Below are 21099 nucleotides of genomic sequence, written 5' to 3' on the forward strand. Positions count from 1 at the left end.
CTCTTCTCTGGTAAACATTCCCTCCTCAAAAATTATCCTGGGACTTCCCTGGCGGTCCAGCAGTTGAGACTCCATGCTTCCACTGCAGGGGGCGCAGGTTGGATCCCTGGCTGGGGAACTAAGATCCCACAAAAGATTAAAAAAAAAATTATCCCCTTCTAGCCCCATCTCTCCTTCCACTGAAGCTCCCTTTAACAGAGCCACGTCACCGAGGGGCAGCAAGATGGAGAAGGTGCTTAAGGAAAGTGAGGATACAGCGTTTGAATTCCTAATGAGAAGTGCAGGCATGGGGTGGGGGGGTGGGAGGCGACATCTACACGGTGACCACCCTCCTCAGCATCTTGGTAGGGAGCGCCTGGGCCCCCCCAGCAGGTCTCAGTAAAAAATTAAAAACGTAGTCAGAGTTCGAGCCAACAAATAAAATGGCTAATAGGTCTCCTAAAGACTGTAAATGTCAAACGAGTGACACAAAGAGTGGGTGCTAACGCATATTCAGAGAAGAAAAATACTGTTTTTGCCACATCATGAGATCTACTATAAAAAAACAGTCCAGAATTGTAAATTATATAACAGTGAAGTATGACAGTCAGGAACTTGCCTGGTCAAAAGGGGACACGGTAAAATACTTGGAGAAAAGAGTTGTGTAAATCGTAGAATGTGCTGTCTTTTATAATACAAGTATCCCTCGCTTTTCAAAAGTTCGCTTTACACCACTTCACGTTTATGAAAGACCTGCATTAGGCCCTGTTCTTGCTAACCGAAGGAAACCCAAAGAGGATTTCCATTTTTATGAAAAACGGGAAAAGGGTAATTTGAGATCAGTGTACGTATTGCAGCGCACACCTCCTTCCCTGGGAACCACACTCAGTCTCCCAGCCTCAAGACGCCATAGCTCTGAACTGGGTCTGATCTGTGCTTTACCTCGATTTACAGTTGACCCTTGAACAACACACAACTGAACTGCATACATCCACTTCCATGTGGATTCTTTTCAATTAACATAGTACCTGTATTTTTACTTTACAGATCTTTAAATTAACTAAGTGTAGGGAGAAGTTTGTGTTCGACGAGAGATCACACTACATGGAATCAAAAGAACTAGGGTCTGGGTCCTGATTCTATCCTGTTTCAGCTTTTCCTGCCCTTGGGTGAGTCATTTATCAATTCTTTTGTTTTTGAGGCAGCGATAGCAGTATGCAGATTTTCGTGAATTTTTGATGGGGGTGGGCGGGCGTCAGACCCCCCTACCACCGTGTTGTTCAAAGGTCAACAGATGTACTTTGTGCATCTGTTAGCAAGATGTATCCTAAGGCAGCTGCTTCTTCACTTTACGCCATTTCAGCTTATGAAGTCTCAGGAACACTCTACTTCTGGATGGGAGGGTGGGTGATGGCGTGTGGGGTGGGGGATGGAGAGTTGGGAGGAGACCTCTACTGATACTGTATTGACTTCGTGTTTCATTGTTACCATTTTGCAGTGTTTGCTGCGCTGTCAAAACTCTTGGGAACAGTGCTATCACTCTATCCCTGTGTCAGTAAGCCTGCCAATCATAGAGCCACCAGACGGAATTGACCCTCACCTTGACCAGGCACCAACAGAAATCTTCCTTTTGGCCTTGAGTCATCTCCTGCCCCAACTACAGCAATTTCTGGTTTTATATTCTTCTTGAATATTGAATCACAAACTCTGAATGTGCTCAGGGCAGCCAACGTTTGCATTTTTAACTCCCACATTACATTAAGGAGGTGTCCTACACCCTTTTTTACCCATTGCTGGGCTGGATTCCAAACTGCTCATTCTTCTGTCACTCCTTTAAGGGACTACACTCTGGTCCATGCGCTCACTCCATTGACTTCCCGAGGGCCCTTGGTGAGTATGTTTCCAAAGGAAGGTGTGGCAGCTGGGGGCCATCTCTGAAAACTTAAGGCGCCTTCTTCCTTTGGGACCATGAATCATCTTCCTTCTCTGTCTCAACTTTAAAATTTTCCTTTTCCTCTGCAAATCAGAAGTTTCTTAATAGGATGTCTGCTGGGCTGTGTAATAGTCTCCAAAGGGAAGTGATGAAGGTTTTGGCTTGAATCGTTGAACTAGAGTTGGAAGAGTAATCTATGGTAATGTACCACAGGGAGCAGTCCATTACCAGCAGGATGGGCTACAGATGATGTAGGAAATTTAATTTTCCTAACTCTTCATTTTTATTGTACTTTACAAAAACAGTTCTCTGAAAGCATTTATTCTGAATGAATGGTGGGGATTCAAATTAATTTGTTCAGGGGTCTGAACCTTTTAGGATGAATATCCCATAAGATTTTAATTAAAATGTCCAGTAAAGAATCCACAGAGAATAAAATAAAACACGTGACAAAATTATTTCCATTTTCTCCATACCCTCTCTTACTTTCATTCCTAACCCTCAGCAATCCCACAAGGAGTGGTTTCAGACTCCTCAAATCTTCCATCATAGGTAAGATATCTGTGGCATTCTACACAGTCTCAAAGACCAGGGGAATAAAATGGTACCAGGAGAAGCCTCAAGTAGAGGTTAATGTTTTCATCCAGAAACCCCCATCACTCCTTTCCTAATACAGGCCTTATGGAATACCATGATTCATCTCCCTCTTACTGGATTTGAAGGACTGAGGGCAGAAAATTCAAAGGGTGGCCCAAGGGTGAAAGAGTACAGCCTGATATTTACAGGCATCACCACCAACATTCCTTGGGGTCCATGTAGCCCCACCCCCCAAAGCCCTTTGCCAGATTCTCTGACCTTCCTCCCTCCCCCAGCTTATTTGCCCCACCCTAGAAATCAGTTCAAGAAATCTAGCAGCAATGGGACATCTGTTTTGTCTCTGCAGGCTCTCCCAACTTCTCTTCTGGGTAGTGGTTGAGATGGGGGTGGGGGCAGCAGCCTTTGGAGGACTAGTTCAATTCTATCATTTCACAACAAAGATGTAAGGCACTGTTAAGTCTCCATTTCCTTATCACCCCCGCCCATCCTCCCCTCACTTGCATCTTTCTCTCTCTCTCTCTCTCTCTCTCCCTTTATGGATAGATATAATACAGAGAGAGAAACAGTAATAATAATGGTGTGCAGAAGAGGGAAAAGCTGTAGGCACTTGCCTGAGGGCTTATTTGGGTGAGAAGATGGGATACAATGCAATTTCCCAAGTCCACTTCATTCCTCAGCTCATCAGATGAGAGATGCTGGACCATCACGAAGGAAACACTTCCCTCTACCTTTGTCCCTCTTGTTACCCCCTAGCACTTGGGAGAGGAATAGAGGAGTCTGTCTTCCTCATGCCTGGCGGAACCACCCAAAGCCAGTAAGCGTTTGTTGCACAGGTGTCTGTGCTCCCCTGGTCACGTTCTTACTGAGGCTCACTGTTTACCTATCTTGTCAATTTTCCTTCTCCTCCTGGTCAAGGTATTGGTCTGTGCAAAGTACTAAAACTTTCCTGGAAAAAGTTCTGCTTTCTTTATCCCTTGCTCCTTTTCCCAACAGCTGCTCCCCTGTAGAAAGAAGATAACAAAGCGCCCATCTGTATCAGTTTTCTAGGACTGCTGTATTCCAAAGTACCGAAAACTGGGGTGACTTGAAACAGAAATGCATTGTCTCACCGTTCTAGAGGCTAGAAGTCCAAAATCAAGGTTTCAGCAGGGCCATGCTTCCTCTGCAACCAGTAGGGGAATCCTTCCGTGCCTATTCCTAGCTTGTGGTGGTTTGCCAGCAATCTTTGGCATTCCATGGCTTAATAGACGCGTCACTCTAATCCTCCATTTTCATATAGTTCTCTCTGTCTATATGTGTCTTCACAGCGTCTTCCCTCTGTGTATGCCGGTGTCTGTGTCCAAATTTCCACTCTGGATTAGGGGCCACTCTAACAACCTCATCTTAACTTGATTAAATCTACAAAGATCCTATTTCCAAATACGGCTGCATTCTGAGATTAAGACTGAGGGTTAAGACTTTAAGGGACTTCCCTGGTGGCTCAGTGGATAAGACTCCAAGCTCCCAATGCAGGCGGCCCAGGTTCGATCCCTGGTCAGGGAACTAGATCCCACATGCATGCCACAACTAAGAGTTCACATGCCACAACTGGGGAGCCCGCGTACAGCAACTAAGGAGCCGGCGAGCCACAACCAAGGAGCCCACCTGAGGCAACTAAGTAAGACCCAGCACAACCTAATTAATTAATTAGTTAATTTTAAAAAAAAGGCTTTAACACATCTTCTTTGGGGGTGACAGTTCAACCCATAACCTCACGGGGTTATAGGGACAATGAAATGAGATAACGCATGGAAAGAGCCTAGTACAGTGTTTGGCACATAGTATATGATCGATCAGTCAGTATCAGCTGCCAACAATACTATTTTTATTATTACTCTTCTATTTCTGCCCCATAGCATCTTTGCTAAAATGGCTTTATAAACAAGTCTTGACGGCAGGCACGTTTCAAAGAATATTCCAACTACTGCACAAAAATATAACCTCCAAATTCCTTGAGAAAAAAAATAATTACAATGGGTGACTGGGTGACAAACCGTAGAATGTTCCTTGTTCTATCCACCGAGCTCTGAAGCTTCAAGGAAGCGTGGAATGTAGAGCTGCATAGGAATCGATAAAGAAGTCCTCCAAAGAATCCGCTGACAACTGAATTTCTAAGTTCCTTTAGTTTGCAGAAAAAAATGTTTGATTCTATCCTGCACACTCTCCCTACATTGCCACGAAGAATATATGCTTATATTTTTTAAATAAAAGTCCCATCAAGGACAATAGATACACAAAGCGTTAGAAAACCGTAAGCCAAAGAACCAGTTAATTGACTGCTAATCGTCTAAGAAGTAGTGACTTAAAAATTTTAAAAAGGTGATCGCCTTTAGTTTTAACAGATACCTCAGAATGTTGGCTCTATCCCTAGTTGTACAGCTGTGACTATCGTCACATCCAAGGCACTGCAACAACACCAGCATGCTTTTCTCTGCACTAATAAAACTTGTTTTGATTTAAATCTTCAGGGGACACCAGAAGGTAGTGTGTCACTCCCCCCAGCCCTCATTCATTTTAAGTCATTTTCCTACCAAAACAAGCTTTGGAGCTTCATCAGTCCCTGCTGCCAACTACGATGCATAATTCAGTACTTACTTATCTTGACCTAACTAGCAAATGCAGGAATTTAAACCAGTCTTGCTTTGGCTTGTTCACTTGGTCTTCCGCTGATCCTTTGAAACCATCTGTAACCTAGCGCCCTTGAGCAACTCTTGTCCCAGATTTTCCTTATATGTAAGGACTTGAAACAGAACACCCTTAAACTTGTCTGCAAGTAAGTCCACAGGTATACAAAGGAAAGGTTTGCGTGTCTTTTTAAAAATCTTGATTTTTAAAAAAAATATGTAAACCTAGTGTCATAAAACCAAACTCTTTCGCAGCTTGCAAAACTTTTTGGCTGACAATAGGAGAGTCTGCTTCTCCCAGTGTTGTGAAAGTGGGCCTTCCTGTTTTCCACAGTAGAAGAACTGGAAGCCGTGAGAACAAAATTCTGGCTTTTCGAGAATTTGTGGCAAGCCGTAACAATGAGACACCAGACGTTTGTGCTGCCCTCTGCCTCCTTGGAAGAGGTGAGCCTGCAAAGTCTTGAGTGTTTGCCACACTGACCCACCCTAGAGCATCCAAGACCCCAGGGACCAGGCAGCTTGGGTAGAAAATCGGAAAATCCAGACTAGGGATCACTTTGTGGCTTCATCCCCAAACTCTGCTCAAAAGATAGCAGAGCCCACATCCAGCTGGGTCTGGTCTACTTCGGAGGAGCATTTGAAAATACTTGCAAAGATATAACTTCAATGTTTCACCTCTATTTCATAGATGAAATAGATGAAAACTTAGAAGCCTAGAATTTACAGAAACCAGAATCAACCAGAAATTGTTGAATTATGGGTATTAAAATATGGGCAATGAAATGTCAGTGTGTTTGAAAAGGAAACCAGGAACCCTAGATTACTCACCAGGCTAGAGAACTGTGGCTGCCAACAAGGCTGGGTTTCTGGTAGCTATAAGGGCATTAAACCAGTCGATGCATGTAAAGGACACACCATGAAATGTAAGGAATTATATGCCAATGTAAGTATTATCATCTAATCTCTAGAGTAGCACTTCTTAAGAGTAAGGGATGTGACCTGCTGAAAATCTCTTGATGTCTAAGGAGTGTATTAGTTATACTTGCCTCCCCTCCGGTTTCTATGGAAACTCTTCCACCATGGAAGATACCCCGCTTTCTAAAGACACAAGCTCTGGAATGTGCAGTCTTTCAGTGATGTGACAAGCGGAATAGTGCTTTGATATAGAATGTGGAGGTTACCAGCTGACAGTCTGGTCTGTTGAAACAGTACATAGTTCTCTGCTAGTGCTAAAGTTACATCACGTGGATTTCAGTGTATCTTTCATGTACCTTTTATGAATCATTTGACACCTATTTACTTTAATGCTCATCGCATAGCCTCAGTTTCATAATATCCTAATCAGGGCAAATCACTACCATGCACCAGTGTTATGAGGGGCCTTTCATTAAGTCACCACCTGGGCACCACATGTTACATAACTAGAAGCAAAATGCTGCAGAGGCATTGATGACCTTTCCCCAGTGGGCTATGTCCTAAGGCTACACTTTTGTGGAACGTTTTCAATAAAACTGTATTTCACGATAAAATATGCTTTAAAAATGAAATGTCTTATCTCTCCAGCATCCAATGTTCGTCTTTACAGACTTTCCCAAAGTTTCAAATTCCTTCATGTTTTCTATAGATGCATAGTGAAATTACCCCCCAATTAAAATGTATATAAGTGGCATACTGCACAATAATAATGAATAATAATCTTTCTCAAACCACAAGCAATCCCATCTTCTATCATGTTCACACTGACATGTGTTTGCAGGTTGCTTTGGGCTCCGGTGGGGGCACTACCGTATGACGCTTTTATAACTTCTTGATCGGAGACGGAAGATTCCTAATTAAGGTGCAAAAACACAGAATGAATGTTTAGCAACCCTGACAAAAACACTGGTTAATTCAATAAAACCCTGGGAGAATATTTCACAAAAAAGTTCAAGATAATGGAAGTAGATTTAGTACATCTACATGAGCCCAGCATTCAAAAAATAAAATCACTAGTTAAGTGGACGCTTTCAATATTTTACATGTTTCTAAGAAGTCAACTGTTAAAATGATCTCATGTTATGGTGCTTCTTAGTCTCAAGAGAACTGCAAATAGCAATCTGGATACCATTTAAACAGAAAACATGTTCTCCTTACAAATACCTCCTTGCCTCCAGAAAACCCTGCCTATTCACAAGTTTCATACATTTTCTCTCTGGAGTATACACATCATTTTTAACACCCGTTTCCTAACATGAAACCCGAAGGTTAACACTTTGAAGCAATTATGCATTTGTTTTTAAATTGTGTATTCTAAAAAGGACATGTGACATACATTAAATCAATAGTTAATATCAATCCTAAATTGAACATGTGGAATCAGATCATCACTCCGTCTGAAGATGAGAATGAAGGGAAATTAATTCATATTCCAGCTAAAGGAGATTTAACCGTTAACAGCTAATAATAACGAACATTTATGATCTGCTTACCATATGCCATGCACAGTTCTACTGATTTAATTAATTTTACCAGACCCAATGATGTGAGTGGCTATCACCCTCATTTTACTGATGAGGAAACCAAGACACAGAAGGGTTAAGGAACTCACCCAGGTCACAGGTCCACTAAATGCTGAAGCCAGGATTTGAAGCCACTCTGAACTGCTTCCTTTGCTCTTAACTCCCTCACAAAATAACCTTTCAGTTTTCTAAGAGGTGTTTAATCAATTTTTTTGTTTTTAAATGTTCTCATTCTGTTACCCTTCTCTTGATTAAAACAACAAAAAAATTTAATTATATTTTCTTATTAAGACTTCATTTATTTAGCAGCTTAAGACTGACAGCAAAGTTGAAGGGAAGGTACAGAGATTTTCAATATATCGCCTACCCTCAAACAGGCATAGCCTCCCTCATTATTAATATCCCCCACTGTCATATTGTGACTTACAGGAGACAGATACTTGGTCTTCTTCCCAGCCCTGGTACAGGGGTCCCAACCCTTGGAATTTGGAGTGATAGGAGCATCTTTTGTCACTCACTAGGAATCCCTTCAGAGCACACCTGAGTTTATGCTAATGAGGCACCTAGGCTGGGGCTCCTAGATAGCCTCAGGATGGAGCTGGTCACCAGGAAGACCAAGTAATTAGAGGGTAAGAACTTTCAGTTTCACCCACCCCGCCGCCCCCCCCCCCCCCCCCCCCCCCCCCCGCCGCCGCAACCTCCTTGAAGGGAAGAGGGGCTGGAGATTGAGTTCAGTTATCAAAGGCCAATATGTAATCAAGCATGCCTACATAATGAAGCCTCCATAAAAATCTAAAAGGGCAGAGTTCAGAGAGCTTCTGGATTGGTGACCACATGAAGATTCGGGGAGAGTGGTGCCCCAGAGAGAATGGAAGCTCCTCGCCCCTTCCCACCTACCTCACCCTAAGCAACTCTTCCATCTGGCTGTTCCTGAGTTATATCCCTTCATAACAAACCAGTAATCTAGTAAGTAAACTGGTTAATCTAACAAGTAAATTGGTTTCCTGAGTTCTGTGAGCTGATCTAGCAAATTAATGGAACCCCAGGGGGGATGCAGGAACCTCCAATTTATAGCCAGTCGTTCAGAAGCACAAATAACAATCTGGACTTGCGATTGGCAACTGAAATAGGGACAGTCTTTGGGACTGAGCCCCTAACCTGTGGGATCTGACACTAGTAGATAGTGTCAGACATGAATTAAATTTGTGGGAAACTCCATCAGTGTCCACTGAGAATTTGAGAATTGCTTGGTGGTGTTGAAATAAACCCATCGTACTCATTAGAGTGGAACCTTTGTTACAGCTGATGAACATACAATGTCACATCATAATCACCCCAAATCCAAAGTCTGCATTACGGTTCACTCTTGGTGTTGCACATCTATCTATCCATCATTACAAAAGTCCTCTGTGCTCCACCTGTTCATCCCTCCCTCCCTCCAACCCCTGATTTTTTCACTGTATCCAGTTTTGCCTTTTCCAAAACGTCATATAGTCAGAATAAAAAACTTTTCAGGTGGGCTTCTTTCACTTCGTAATATACATTTAGGGTTCTTCCACATCTTTTGATGGCTTGATGGTTCATTTCTTTTTAGCACTAAATAATATGCCACCACACTTTATTTGTCCATTCATCTCCTGAAGGACCTCTTGGTGGCTTCCACGTTTTGGCAATTGTGAATAAAGCTGCTATAAACAGCTGTCTGCAGGTTTTTGTGTGGACATAAGTTTTCACCTTCTGCGGGCAAATACCAAGGAGTGCAACTGCTGGACTGGATGGTAAAAATATGGCTTAGTTATGTAAGAAAATGCCAAACTGTCTTCCAAAGTGGCTGTACCATTTTTCATTCTCACCAGCAATAAACAAGAGTTCCTGTTGCTCCACATCCTCTTCAGCATTTGGTGTTGTCAGTGTTCCAGATTTTGGCCATTGTTACAGGTGTGTAGGAGTATCTCATTGCTTTGTTAAAAAAAAAAATTTTTTTTTAACCCTGTGCATATCCAAAAAAAAGACATCTGTAAAATTGTTAATGGTTTATCTTTAAATGTGGCCTTTAAAATCCTCTGAAGATGGATGTAAGCCTATAGCGAAGATACTTATTCTTAAACTAGAATATTCCTTTCTTCTATATTGAAACACTACTTTTAAGAGCGCCCAAAAAAGCATAAAAACATTTTTTAGCTCTAGTGTGAAAAAATGTATCGGTTGACAGCAAGTCTTAGGCAAAAGTACTCAAGTCCCCAAAATTAACTAGGATAAATTTTTAAAGTAACTAGGGCTCAGGATACATACTAAATTTTTTTTATTCTGCCCTTCAATGATACTTTTAGTTAGAATTACAATTATATGCATTTCTTTTTCTTTCCCTTGTCATTCCACTTTTAATTCTGCATGCCAGGACAGAAGATGAAGCCACAGCCACAACTGGGCAGACAGTGATGTGTAGACACACTGGACCTTCCTCACTCACTACTTGCTGTAAAACCAGACAGACAATGGATGAAGCAACAAAATAAACCGTGAATCAAATCTATGTCATAGACACCAAGGAGAGCCACAAAGTACCTCTATGGACACATGGAACAAAAGTCTACAGAGCAGTCATTATAAACTCAAACGTATTCACGTTTTTACCAATCAGCTTAGAAAGGTGAAAGGCAATAGGAGATCTCTTCAGAAAAGAAAAAATCAGGGATTACAGAGAGGAAAAACTATCTTATTATCAAGCTTTTGTCTTCCAAGTCTCTAAGATACTCTAAGGCCTGGGTCTCCAATCTCTGTGCCTGAGTCGTCTCTATTACAGGGCTTGACAAGCAAGAAAAAATACAAACTAGGTTATCTCTATGAGGCATCTCAACTCATAAGGAATTAATGCTACCCAGTGAAACATCTTATGGAACAAAGGGTGGGACACTAGACAGCTGCCTAGGAGCAAAGCTAATGAGGAACAGACCTACAAGTTTCAGATCTCATTACCAAATTAAATTAATAAATAAATGAGCATACCATCTGAGAAACGACAAATCCAGGTCATCATAAAAATACATTTTATCTCAAAATTAGTCAGAAGGTTCGGTTAATTCTTTTAGTCTTAGTCTATACTCACTGGTATTAAATGGTACAGTTAATTCTTAGTCTTAGCCTCTATCCATCTAAATTCATTATTTTGAGATCAATTTTATTTCTACCCTAAGAAAAGAATGTGTGTAAACCATGGGTAAGTACATCATACATCACAGTGGGATTATGATGGTTAAGTCTGAAGCATAAAGTACTCTTAAAAAGAATACATTAAGTAAACTGCTAGTTACAGGTTTTCCTCTTATGTCCTTTGTAAAACTGAGCTACAGATTTGCTTATGGATCGATATGCCCAACTGAATATTTCCCTCTATTTTACTGTTCTCTAGAATTATCCTTTTTTTAAAAAAAAATTTTTGTCTGCAACGGGTCTTAGTTGTGGCCCGCGGTATCTTTCATCGCGGCGTGTGGGCTTAGTTGTCTGGCACGGCACGTGGGATCTTAGTTCCTCAACCAAGGATCAAACCCACGTCCCCTGCACTGGAAGGCAGATTCTTAACCACTGCACCACCAGGCAAGTCCCTAGAATTAGCTTTTAAAAGATGGTATTAAACATCATTTAGCTATAGCATTGTGTGTATATTGTTATAAATAATAATTCCCCTCTTTAAGGAACCAAATCATTTACTCCAATACAGAGAGACAGGTAAGTAGATACGTGTACACATAGATGTTTCAAGATAGATACTTCTTTAGAATGAAAAGAAAAAAAATCACAACACTACAACATGCCTAAAATCTCTTGCATTAACCCAGCCTACTCTTGAGCATAAAAGAATTTATCAGAAGTAAATTACAATGAGCAATCCTTGACTCCTTATAGAGTAAAATATGGGGACCAATAGAAGCCAGGTGATAGATAAACTGGTATGTTTCATAAACATTTAATCCAAGCTCTCATCTTCTCTTGCCTGGATCACTGAAGTAGTCTTCTTCCAAATTCATCACCAACTCATCACCCCCAAAAGTCACTTTTCTAAAAAGTGATCATGACACATGTCAATTTAAAATTCTGCAATGGCTTCTCACTGAAGCCTACAGAATGACTGCAGCTACTTCAGCACTCAGGACCTGGCACCCACCTCAGTGCTCTCTGCTCTCCCATCTTTCTTTCCCTTGGCTCTGTCCAGAAGGCCCTTCCTCTCTTCTTTCCTCCTTAGCCCTCACTGGGAAACACCTCTCAGGTAAAGCCTGCTCACTGCCAGGGCCCAAACTGAAAGGCATTTCTGGGACTGGACTTCCTGCACCAGCACCTCCGTCAGCCCTCCCCAACTCCGGGCCCTTTGGGGCGATCTGCATACTACACTGCAGGACTGGGTATTTAGGGGAGGGGCAGTGGGTGCTGTTTTCCCCACAGAACTACTGTCTTTCTGGAAGTCAGGGGCATGTGCGGCTAGTACTTAGCTCAATAGCTTAAGCAAAAAAGATTGACAGTCAGTAGATGTCTCGATAGAGATGTGAGAGAACGAACTATAAAACTGCAACTAGGAGTTACTTTCCAGGAAATAACACATGATCCGAATCCCAGCTCCTGTTTACCGTCTGGGTGATTAAGGACATGCACGTTTACCTCTCCACTGTAAAACTGGGACAAAAATGCTCACTGGTCACAGTGAGAGGACCAATGAAGGTTAAGTTTGGGAAGGGCCCCGCACAGCACCAGGACTCAGCCCTTGTGAGCACTGCCTTCCCCTCCCCATGTTGCTGCATTCTATCATTGGAAGTTGAGAGTCAACGATGGTGAACAAGGATGCAGAACAAGCCAGGTGGAAGAGGGAAGGGTTACAAGGTAGAGAGCGGCAAATGAAAGCAGGATGTGGGAAGACGGAGAGCAAGAACAGTCGCTTTAATGCAGAGGCCTCTTTTTAGCTTTTTTTTTTTTTTCTTTTTTGGCTGCGCCTTAGGGCATGCGGTATCTTACTTCCCCCACGACCTTGCCCCCTGCATTGTGAGCACGGCGTCTTAACCACTGGACAGCCAGGGAAGTCCCAGAGCCTCTTTTGACAGCAAATTAAGGACCCCAGCCAGAACTGTAAGACTTAACTTTGGCAAAGAAATGAAAATCGATAGGTCTAAGTTCTGGTCCCTACGCTGCTGCCCCAAGCCCTTCCATCCCTCCTCTCTAAATGAGGGAGTTGAGGACTCACTTCCAAGGTGTCTTCAGTCAGTGTCTTCCGCTACATCACCCTGCAATCTCTCTACTTATATAAAAGCCATAGGCTTTCAGCCGGCTACCAGGGACAAAGCATCAAGATGAAGTCAGAATATTGGAAACTGGGGCTGACTCTCAGATTCCAAAACCTAAAAAATTAAGTCATTAGCTGAAGGGCTTAAGGGAAGACACCACCCAGAGAATATGTAAATTACACACTGGTCTGTACAAAGGAGTTTGCATTTTAAAAGCCCTCTAGGGATCTCACTGACACCTCCCCTCCCCTACACTTTGCCCAAAAATACAGAGCAAAAGGAAAGTCTTTTAAAGGAAGAAGACTTCAGTAAACAGCAAGACAGAATGAACCTAGCCGATAAACAAACAGAATGAACCTAGCCGATAACTTAACCTAAAGATAAACTTAACAGATAAACCTACTACATTCTTTTCTGTAGCCTGAATAGGAATTAAGAGTAGGGGAAGGTCCTCCATGTACAGTTTGTCTACACAATGGATATTTTCCAAGCATTGCTAGGAAATGGGTGTAAATTGTAGGAACATTGCAGGGAAATGTAAGGTTTGGGGGAGGTGCATCTTGCAGGATCCTGCAAACAATAGTCACTTACTAACTCCCTTCCTCTCCCTTCCCAATAAGACCAAGTAGCTCCAAAGGCCTGATTCTGCAATTAAGGAATCCTCGAATTCTGGAGGAAAAATTTATGAACCATCACAAGTTACCAAATGGATACTTGGGGCTGAAAACATGATCTACCTCATCTGATAACCTCAGCAATTCCTACTCTTAAAAAAGAAACTACTCTCCCCCACCCCAAAAAAGAAAAAGGAATGCTTTGTCTGCAACCAGGGAGTAAAGATAAAAGAGTAGAATCCCATAGGATTCTAACTTGTTCTGCAATTCTCAACAGAAGTCTAAGCATGTCATCGTGAAAGGTGACAGGCTTTGAAAACGCAGGCAGACCACACGCTGCCGAGTTAGACAACAGAATAGCGTGTTTTGCAAGAAGGCCTCGGTTTAATTGCTCAGGGTTTACAAACATTTCGCAATTTGCCATTACATTTTCAGTGGAAGTGCCAGGATTTAAGTATGCATGATGCAACTGTCCAAGTGGTAGCTTTGGCATAAGCAGAATTTATTAAAGTCTTCATAAATGCGCCCCATTATAGCCAGGGCATGAGTCTTTACAGAACTGTATTTTGGAGTGGCTCCTGCATTTAAGAGTACATACTTTTTTCCTTTCTCACTCAATAAAAGCATATTCTCAGCACCCAGTAAGGCCCAATCCCTGCAGGTAGAAGAAAGACTGAAATACAGACCATGCCCTCCAGGCCCTCACATCCATACTGGTTTTGTAAACTCATTTTCTCTTGACTCTCTATTTACACATTCACTTGTCAGCATTTTATTCATTCCAACACACTCAAACATTTTCATGCCATAAATTATACTATTACTTCTCTAAATAAGAAGTCTTGTTAGCGATTATATAAAAGCAACTGATTGGTGCTGAACTGGGCAGGGCTGAATTAATTTAAATGTAAAATGTGTCCCAATGAACTCAAACAACCATCTTGTATTTACCGAGATCAATGCCTCTGGGGCAACACTCTCCCCCTTCCCTGGGTTTGAACCAACAAAATCCAAGGGGGTAGGGGAGGGCTTCTCGCTGTATGGCACCTTCGGGAAAGAGGAGCTGTGCTCTTCATTTAAAAAAAGTTTTAACCTAATAAGCTTTGAAGTTTACATTTTTACACTAAGAAGAATCTAAAAAATAAAGTAGCAACTGTCCCTGAAATCTGCTAAGTATGATGTCTGGATGTATAATTCCCCTACTACCTCTACTCTCCTAATCTTCCAAACAGCATTTGCCGAAAATGACTGGATGCCATTACATTTCTACCAAGTTGATCTGGGATAGTTAACTATGGAGCATCATGGCATCAGGCTCCTGACCGGTGGAGGTCAGAGAACTGGGGTGCAGTCTGACGTTGCCACCAACAATGAATACGTGCCAGAGATCAAGTCACTTCAACCCGTCTAGGCTGACAGATGATTGCAAAATGCCATATTTTAAATACAAGATGAAGGAAATGGTGTCTTTTATCTCAGTGAGAACAGAGAAAGTCAGTTGTCAGTTTCGTGTCTTGATACATTCTTCCGAAGATATAGTTTCTTATAAACACTTGGATGGCAGCTTTCTAAAAGCAGAATAAAGATCCTTTTCCCCTGGTGACTTCTTACAGGCATGTACAAAGGACAGCAGGTAATCTACGTCTTCTTTGCCTGCTTTTTCACTAAGGAGCAATCTTGATGCCCAAGACTTAAAGCAAAATAAGACCTTATAAAAGATGGGAAAACACGGGTGAACACTACCTGTTTGGGACAATCTTTACCGTCTTTCAGCCTCACACGGAACTACGAGCTCTGTAAGAAGCACATAGTTTGCTTTTCTCCTGCATCTGCCTTTTGAATAACAGGTTTGGGCTTCTTGAGCCCCACCCCATCTTCTAACTCAGCCAAAGAACACTCTGCTACAACTGACCCAACAGCGCTGGAATCTGCCAGGGAAGGGAAAGCAAATCTTCAGAAAGTGGTCCATGCCACCCCGGCCCCCTAACGACCCTGAGCCCACACATCAGTTCAAGTGAGCATCTCTAACCCTTCCCTCCCCAGCCCACACCCTAGTAAGGGATGCAATGTGATGTCATCAAGCCAATTTTCTCAGTGCCTGAAAATTTACAGAGTGAGACCTAAGCAAGAAATAACAAGATAAGCTTCCTGCCTGATAAACTTAAAAAACAATCTATCACCACAACTTTTATATATATGTTCATTGGGTTTTCTGGAATTTCACTGAAGGCCCACATTCATCAGTAATGTTCAGAAAATGCAAAAAGCGTTAACTTAAATTTTTTTTAATATATATTTTTTTAAACATTGGAGAGTCATTCTGAGATGGCCCACACTCTATGGAGTGGGTATCTCCCTGAATAAATCTGCTTTCAAAAAATAAATTAATTAAAATAAAACATCGGAGAGTGAGACGAGCAGATAGAAATCTTTGACCAACCTTCCCTGGCTCTCTGTACAGGAATAATCATAAATACCGAAGGACACCTGAAAATGGAATAACTGGGACTTTAGGATGTCTGGAAAGTTGAGACACAAGATCATTTGCAAGAAAAAAAAACAGAAAGACAGCTATTCTTTATTAAGCACCTACTATGTATCAGTATAGAGCACTAGCTATATATCAGCTTAGCTAAATCTCAGAAAACCTAAGAAGCAAATCTTTGCTTCACTTTTCAGGTAATGAAACAGGTCAGTGGAGTTGGGTACCTTGGCCAAGATCAGGCAGTCAGTCAATGGGAAGGCTGGGATTTGAATCCAGGCTAACTCACTCCAAAGTCCAAAAGCTTAATTACTGTGCTAAAAATGGTTTCATCATTACCAAAGAAGAGTTTTCTATAAACTACACCTCCTCCTATTTAAAAAAAAAAAAAAAAAACAACTCCAAGTAAATCTAGAGCCTCTTCCAATGATCTACACAACTCCCAATTCCGAATCTTTCCACTGAAATGGACTTTTTAATGTGTGGAGTAAGATGTCTGACTGTAAGAACCCCACCCATCTGATTCCAGTCTACCTGCCTACCTAGAGCTCCACCAAAGCAAATCTACTAATTCCTCAAGGCACTGAACCCTGAACAAGTAAAAGCTTCATCCGCCATGCCTAAGAACTATTTTTCAGAAATTATGCCAAATCCACGGGCGGCTTTAGTTACTGGACATTTCAAAATGCATGACAATACGGATTTAGAAAAATAAGTCTTATTGTTTTTAGTCCCAAACACATAACAAGTATCCTGTAATTCTACAAGTTGAAAAACTGCAAACAAAGTAAACTTTCTGTGGTTCTGAGTAAGGAGGTAATTGTTTTCCTCTCCTGGTCAGACAACACATGGTGAAGAGATAAACATCAGTAACATCAGCCTCTTCCCAAATCCGACTGTGAGAGCACATCAGCCAAACAGTATTTATTTACATCTATTCTTTGAAGGACTCTGTCTTTTCCGCACCAACTTCTCAGCAGGTGTCCCAGATTAAACTGTGGAATATCATACCCGTTTGTTTAAAAAATATATCTTTGATGTGATCTGTGGCTGGTTATCTTTTTAATTAGGGTTTGAAATCCTAAACCGTGTGTATTTAACCCCCTAAGAGCTACAGCCGGAGAAGGACGACCCCGAGGGGTGGGCTTGTCGAGTCTGCGAGCGCGAAGGGAGCGCCGCGGCGCCGGGGTGCTGCCTGTTCCCGGGTCCTGCGACCCGCCCTCCCCGCGCCTCCGCTTCTCCAGGTAACTCACCAGGATGCCCATCACGTCGGTCCAGAGCCGGGAGAACGCCTCGGACAGACCAGCGCCCGCCTCAGGCTCCGGCGCGGGCTCGGCTTCGGGCTCGGGCGCCGCGCCGGCGGCTCCCGCGTCCTCCTCCATGGCCGGGTCCCCGGGGCGCCCTGGCCCCGCAGCCGTGCGCGCCCGGTCCCCGGCGCCGGTCCCCGCCCGCCGCGTCACCACCGAGTCGCGCCTCCGCGCCACATCCCAAGCGGCCCCGGCCTCCGACCCGGCAGGGGCCCCCGGCAGGCGCCCGCACCTCGGCTCTCGGTGGCGACGGGCCGCGCGGCTGACAGGTCCAGAAACTTTCCCAGCCCGGCTCGGCAAGCTCAGCTCGGCAACCCGGTAGCAGGAGGCAAAGTTCGCACCACCGAGTTTTCCGGCGGGGAATTCTGGCGGCCCAGAAGCAATGCAACCCGCTGCAAAGGCGTCTCTTCCTGTGACGGGGACCGACTAACTAGGCACGAGACTTATTTCTTCCAGCAAGTCTGGGCAGGGCCCCGCGGGGTGACCGCGGCGCCTCTGGAACTTGGAGGGTACTTCCCGGGCCCCCTCTCTTCAAAATGAGCTCTTCCAGCTCCACATGACTCTCTTCCCTTGATGCTAAAGAAAGCGTTTAGCAACAAAAGGTGCTCTGATGTCAGGCTCTTTGCATGGAAATGAGCCGCAGACAGGAGAACAAATCGCCTGTTGAAAGAGCGGCCGCGCTGCTGTCTCCCGCCTGCACAAGTTTCCAATCACGCTATTCACTGGCACAGTTTGGGTCACAGAAACTCGAGAAAGTTAATCTTTAAGCTGCTCCTGCCGAAGGAGTTCCCAAGTAGTGTAGTTACCCCGCACACCTCGCCCCTCCTGAGGTCAAGCGACCTCAGGAATTACAGCTCTGCTTCTGGCAGCCAAGACTTGGAAAAACAAGTGTGAAAGCTTGGGCACGAGCCATTGTTTGTATCGTGTTTATTACAAGGGGGGACATTTTGGTTCCTGGGCGGCCACAATGCCGTGCACTGCTCGGGGTGGCAGCTATTTAGGGGGAACGCGCTTTGGGTTTTAATGGTCCCTTTACAGTAAGGGCATAGGGAAGGGCCTTTTTCAGAAGGAAATGTTATGGTTGTAGCCATTAAGCCAACACACCTGGGGCCCCGTGTGTGTTTTTCTAAGGACGAGATCCATGACGGATTTATTTTATGAGGGAAATAGCCCTGTAGATGTATTTCTCCTTTTGTGATTGTTTCTTTAAAAGCCACTCAAGAATTCTCCCTGGGAGATGACAGTCCATGTCACATCGGGTCTGGTGATTGATCACTTTGTGAAACAGTTCAGAAACTACAATGAATTGCCCGTATGTTAAAGGACTGAGTGGAGCAAAAACCCAGGTGAGGTGCCCCAGGGAGAGAGCCCTTGCTTGTTTTAGAGGGCTCTGGCTGTCTTTGTTTTTTCCTTCTGAACCCACATGAAAGGAGGGGTACAAGATCACGTCCCTTGAAATTCCCCTCCTAAAGCGTTAATTACGGGATCCAAAAGATGAATAGCCCTTAGAAGAAAGTTCAAAATTGAAAAAAACTGAAAAAAAAAAACTTTTTCAAAGGTAATTAAATTTATACGCATAATCCCCGATGACAAAGAAACAAAATGCAAAAGTTTCCCCTTGATAGGAAGGAGGCATTGTGTTGAAGTGGAGTGCTGGGTGCAGAGTCAGTATGACCAGGCCTGGTGCTTTTCCCTTGGCTGAGGCTGGAGTTAGATCAGGTGCGTGTTCTAAGATGCTGGGAATCCAAATAAATTCATTAAAGCATTGGTGGGCTTTATTATTATTACTATTATTATTACATCTATAAAGACATGAAAATAAGTAAACGATAGGAAAAGGTAAAATAACCATTGAGTTGATTTTATGTATACTTAAGAATTTCAATGTATTAGCCATGTGGTACCTTACTCAATTCAAGAAAATACAAAGGAGGGACTTCCTAAGTGGTCCAGTGGGTAAGACTCTGCGCTCCCAATGCAGGAGGCCACGGTTCGATCCCTGGTGGGGGAACTAGATCCCGCATGCATGCTGCAACCAAGAAGTCTGCATGCTGCCACAACTAAGACCCAGCGCAACCTAAATAAATAAATAAATATTTTTTTTAAAAAAAGGAAGAAGAAAATACAAAGGACGGTGCTGCTTCTACAGGGGGCAGCTAGTTTTCTGCATCAACACCTTCTAGCAAGTGACTGAGCATGAAGTCAAATGAGCAGGATGGTGGGGGTAGGACTCTCCAGCACCAGTCGTGAGTCTTTCTTCTAGACTCATCAGATCACCTGAGGGCAAAGCATTTAACTCTTCTGTGCTGCAGTTCTCCCATCCTAGAGGAGGCAAGGCCACCCTAATTGCCATGTACCTCCTCAGAGGAGATATTGTATTTCAGGGTCATCTAAAGATAGGTACCATTTGGCAACAATACAAACACACATATCAATATAACTAAATCTTAGCCAGCATTTTGGTACTTAGAGAATCAAGCTACCCTAGAGATTTAAGCTCCTTGTCCTGGCATTCCCTAATAAATGGATAAGAAAATAAGTAATACATTTGAGGGGGAATGTTGCTACCTACAATTTTGCTGTCTGTACATAAATATGAAATTTTGAGCATTTTTCTACTTGTAGTACGTAATAATATTTTTGACCACCTGAATAATGAAGCTGAACCTTTTTGCTTATCAAGCTTCATGATGCTTCTACTCAAAATGAGTCTGATTACTTCTCCCAGATTGAGTCTTTTCTCCTTTGGTTAATGTCAATCGTCCAAAAATTCCTTCAGGGGCTTTTTAACAAAATATAAAGAATAATTAGCAACATCACAATCACCATCAAACTATTTCAGAGTCCCGTAGGGTACTGTTTACAAAGAGCTTTTTATAGTAGAATTATATCCCATGAGGGCGGGACAGAGCCTTGAAGGTGATCTTGAATGATCACTCCAAGTGAACACAGCTACATTGAGCAGAATCAAAGTCAAATGACTTGATTACTTTTAAAAGTTCTTTCATCTATGCTGTAATTTATTTGATTCCCACAAAGCTCTGTAAGGTGGGCAAGTGTAGATGTGCCATTAAAGACATGTATAGGGAAAGTATACACATAGGAATCCTGCTCTCTCTCCCTTTCTCTTTCCATCAGGGCTCTCCCTCATCCAGCTCTGTGGAATTGTTATGATGTTGGTAAGTGAACTCCAAGGACAGAAAGGGATCTAGAAGAGAATTTTCTAGACACCTAGTAGAGACCCAAAAGTTGACTGAAATCAATTCTGTGGGTTCTGATAAACATTTATTGCAATGAACTATCAGAATGCAGTCAATGAAAGTAAATATTGGAAATGCACCTGTCTCAGTAAGTGTTCCTTCTTGGAAAATTAGTCATACAGCTGCACATATATGCGTGCAACACGGAAGTACATACATACACACATACACATATAAATGCAAATACTGGATTGCTTTGTAAAAAATTGTTCCTTACTATGTGGCAGGATTACAAGTTTAAAAGCCACTAGTCTAGAAGCTGCAGGGTGTTGCCTGCAGTCTACTTAGGACATCATTTTGACATAAGTAAAAAAATCTATTGCCTGGCAGTAAAGGTGGAGTTTGGCAGTAACACAAATATAATGGGTTCAGGACAGAGCCCAGTTTGAATTTTCACTCAGGTTTCTATTAGACATTGGGCAAGTTATTTATCTCATCTGTAAAGTGGGATAGTTCATCTACTTAATACAGTTGCTATGGGCTTCCCTGGTGGCGCAGT

At 42.8% G+C, this 21099-nt stretch overlaps 1 protein-coding gene across 1 annotated transcript in view; it reads right to left on the reverse strand.

Annotated features, from left to right (window-relative positions):
* Nucleotides 1–17415, reverse strand: part of SASH1 (SAM and SH3 domain containing 1) — a 185217-nt gene extending 167802 nt beyond the window's left edge. The window contains exon 1 of the mRNA XM_065888739.1: nt 17287–17415. Within this exon, the coding sequence (XP_065744811.1) occupies nt 17287–17415 (129 nt within the window). The remainder of the gene's footprint in view (nt 1–17286) is intronic.
* Nucleotides 17416–21099: the final 3684 nt, after the last annotated feature.

Source organism: Phocoena phocoena, chromosome 12 (assembly GCF_963924675.1).
Source record: "Phocoena phocoena chromosome 12, mPhoPho1.1, whole genome shotgun sequence".
Taxonomy (NCBI): Eukaryota; Metazoa; Chordata; class Mammalia; order Artiodactyla; family Phocoenidae; genus Phocoena; species Phocoena phocoena.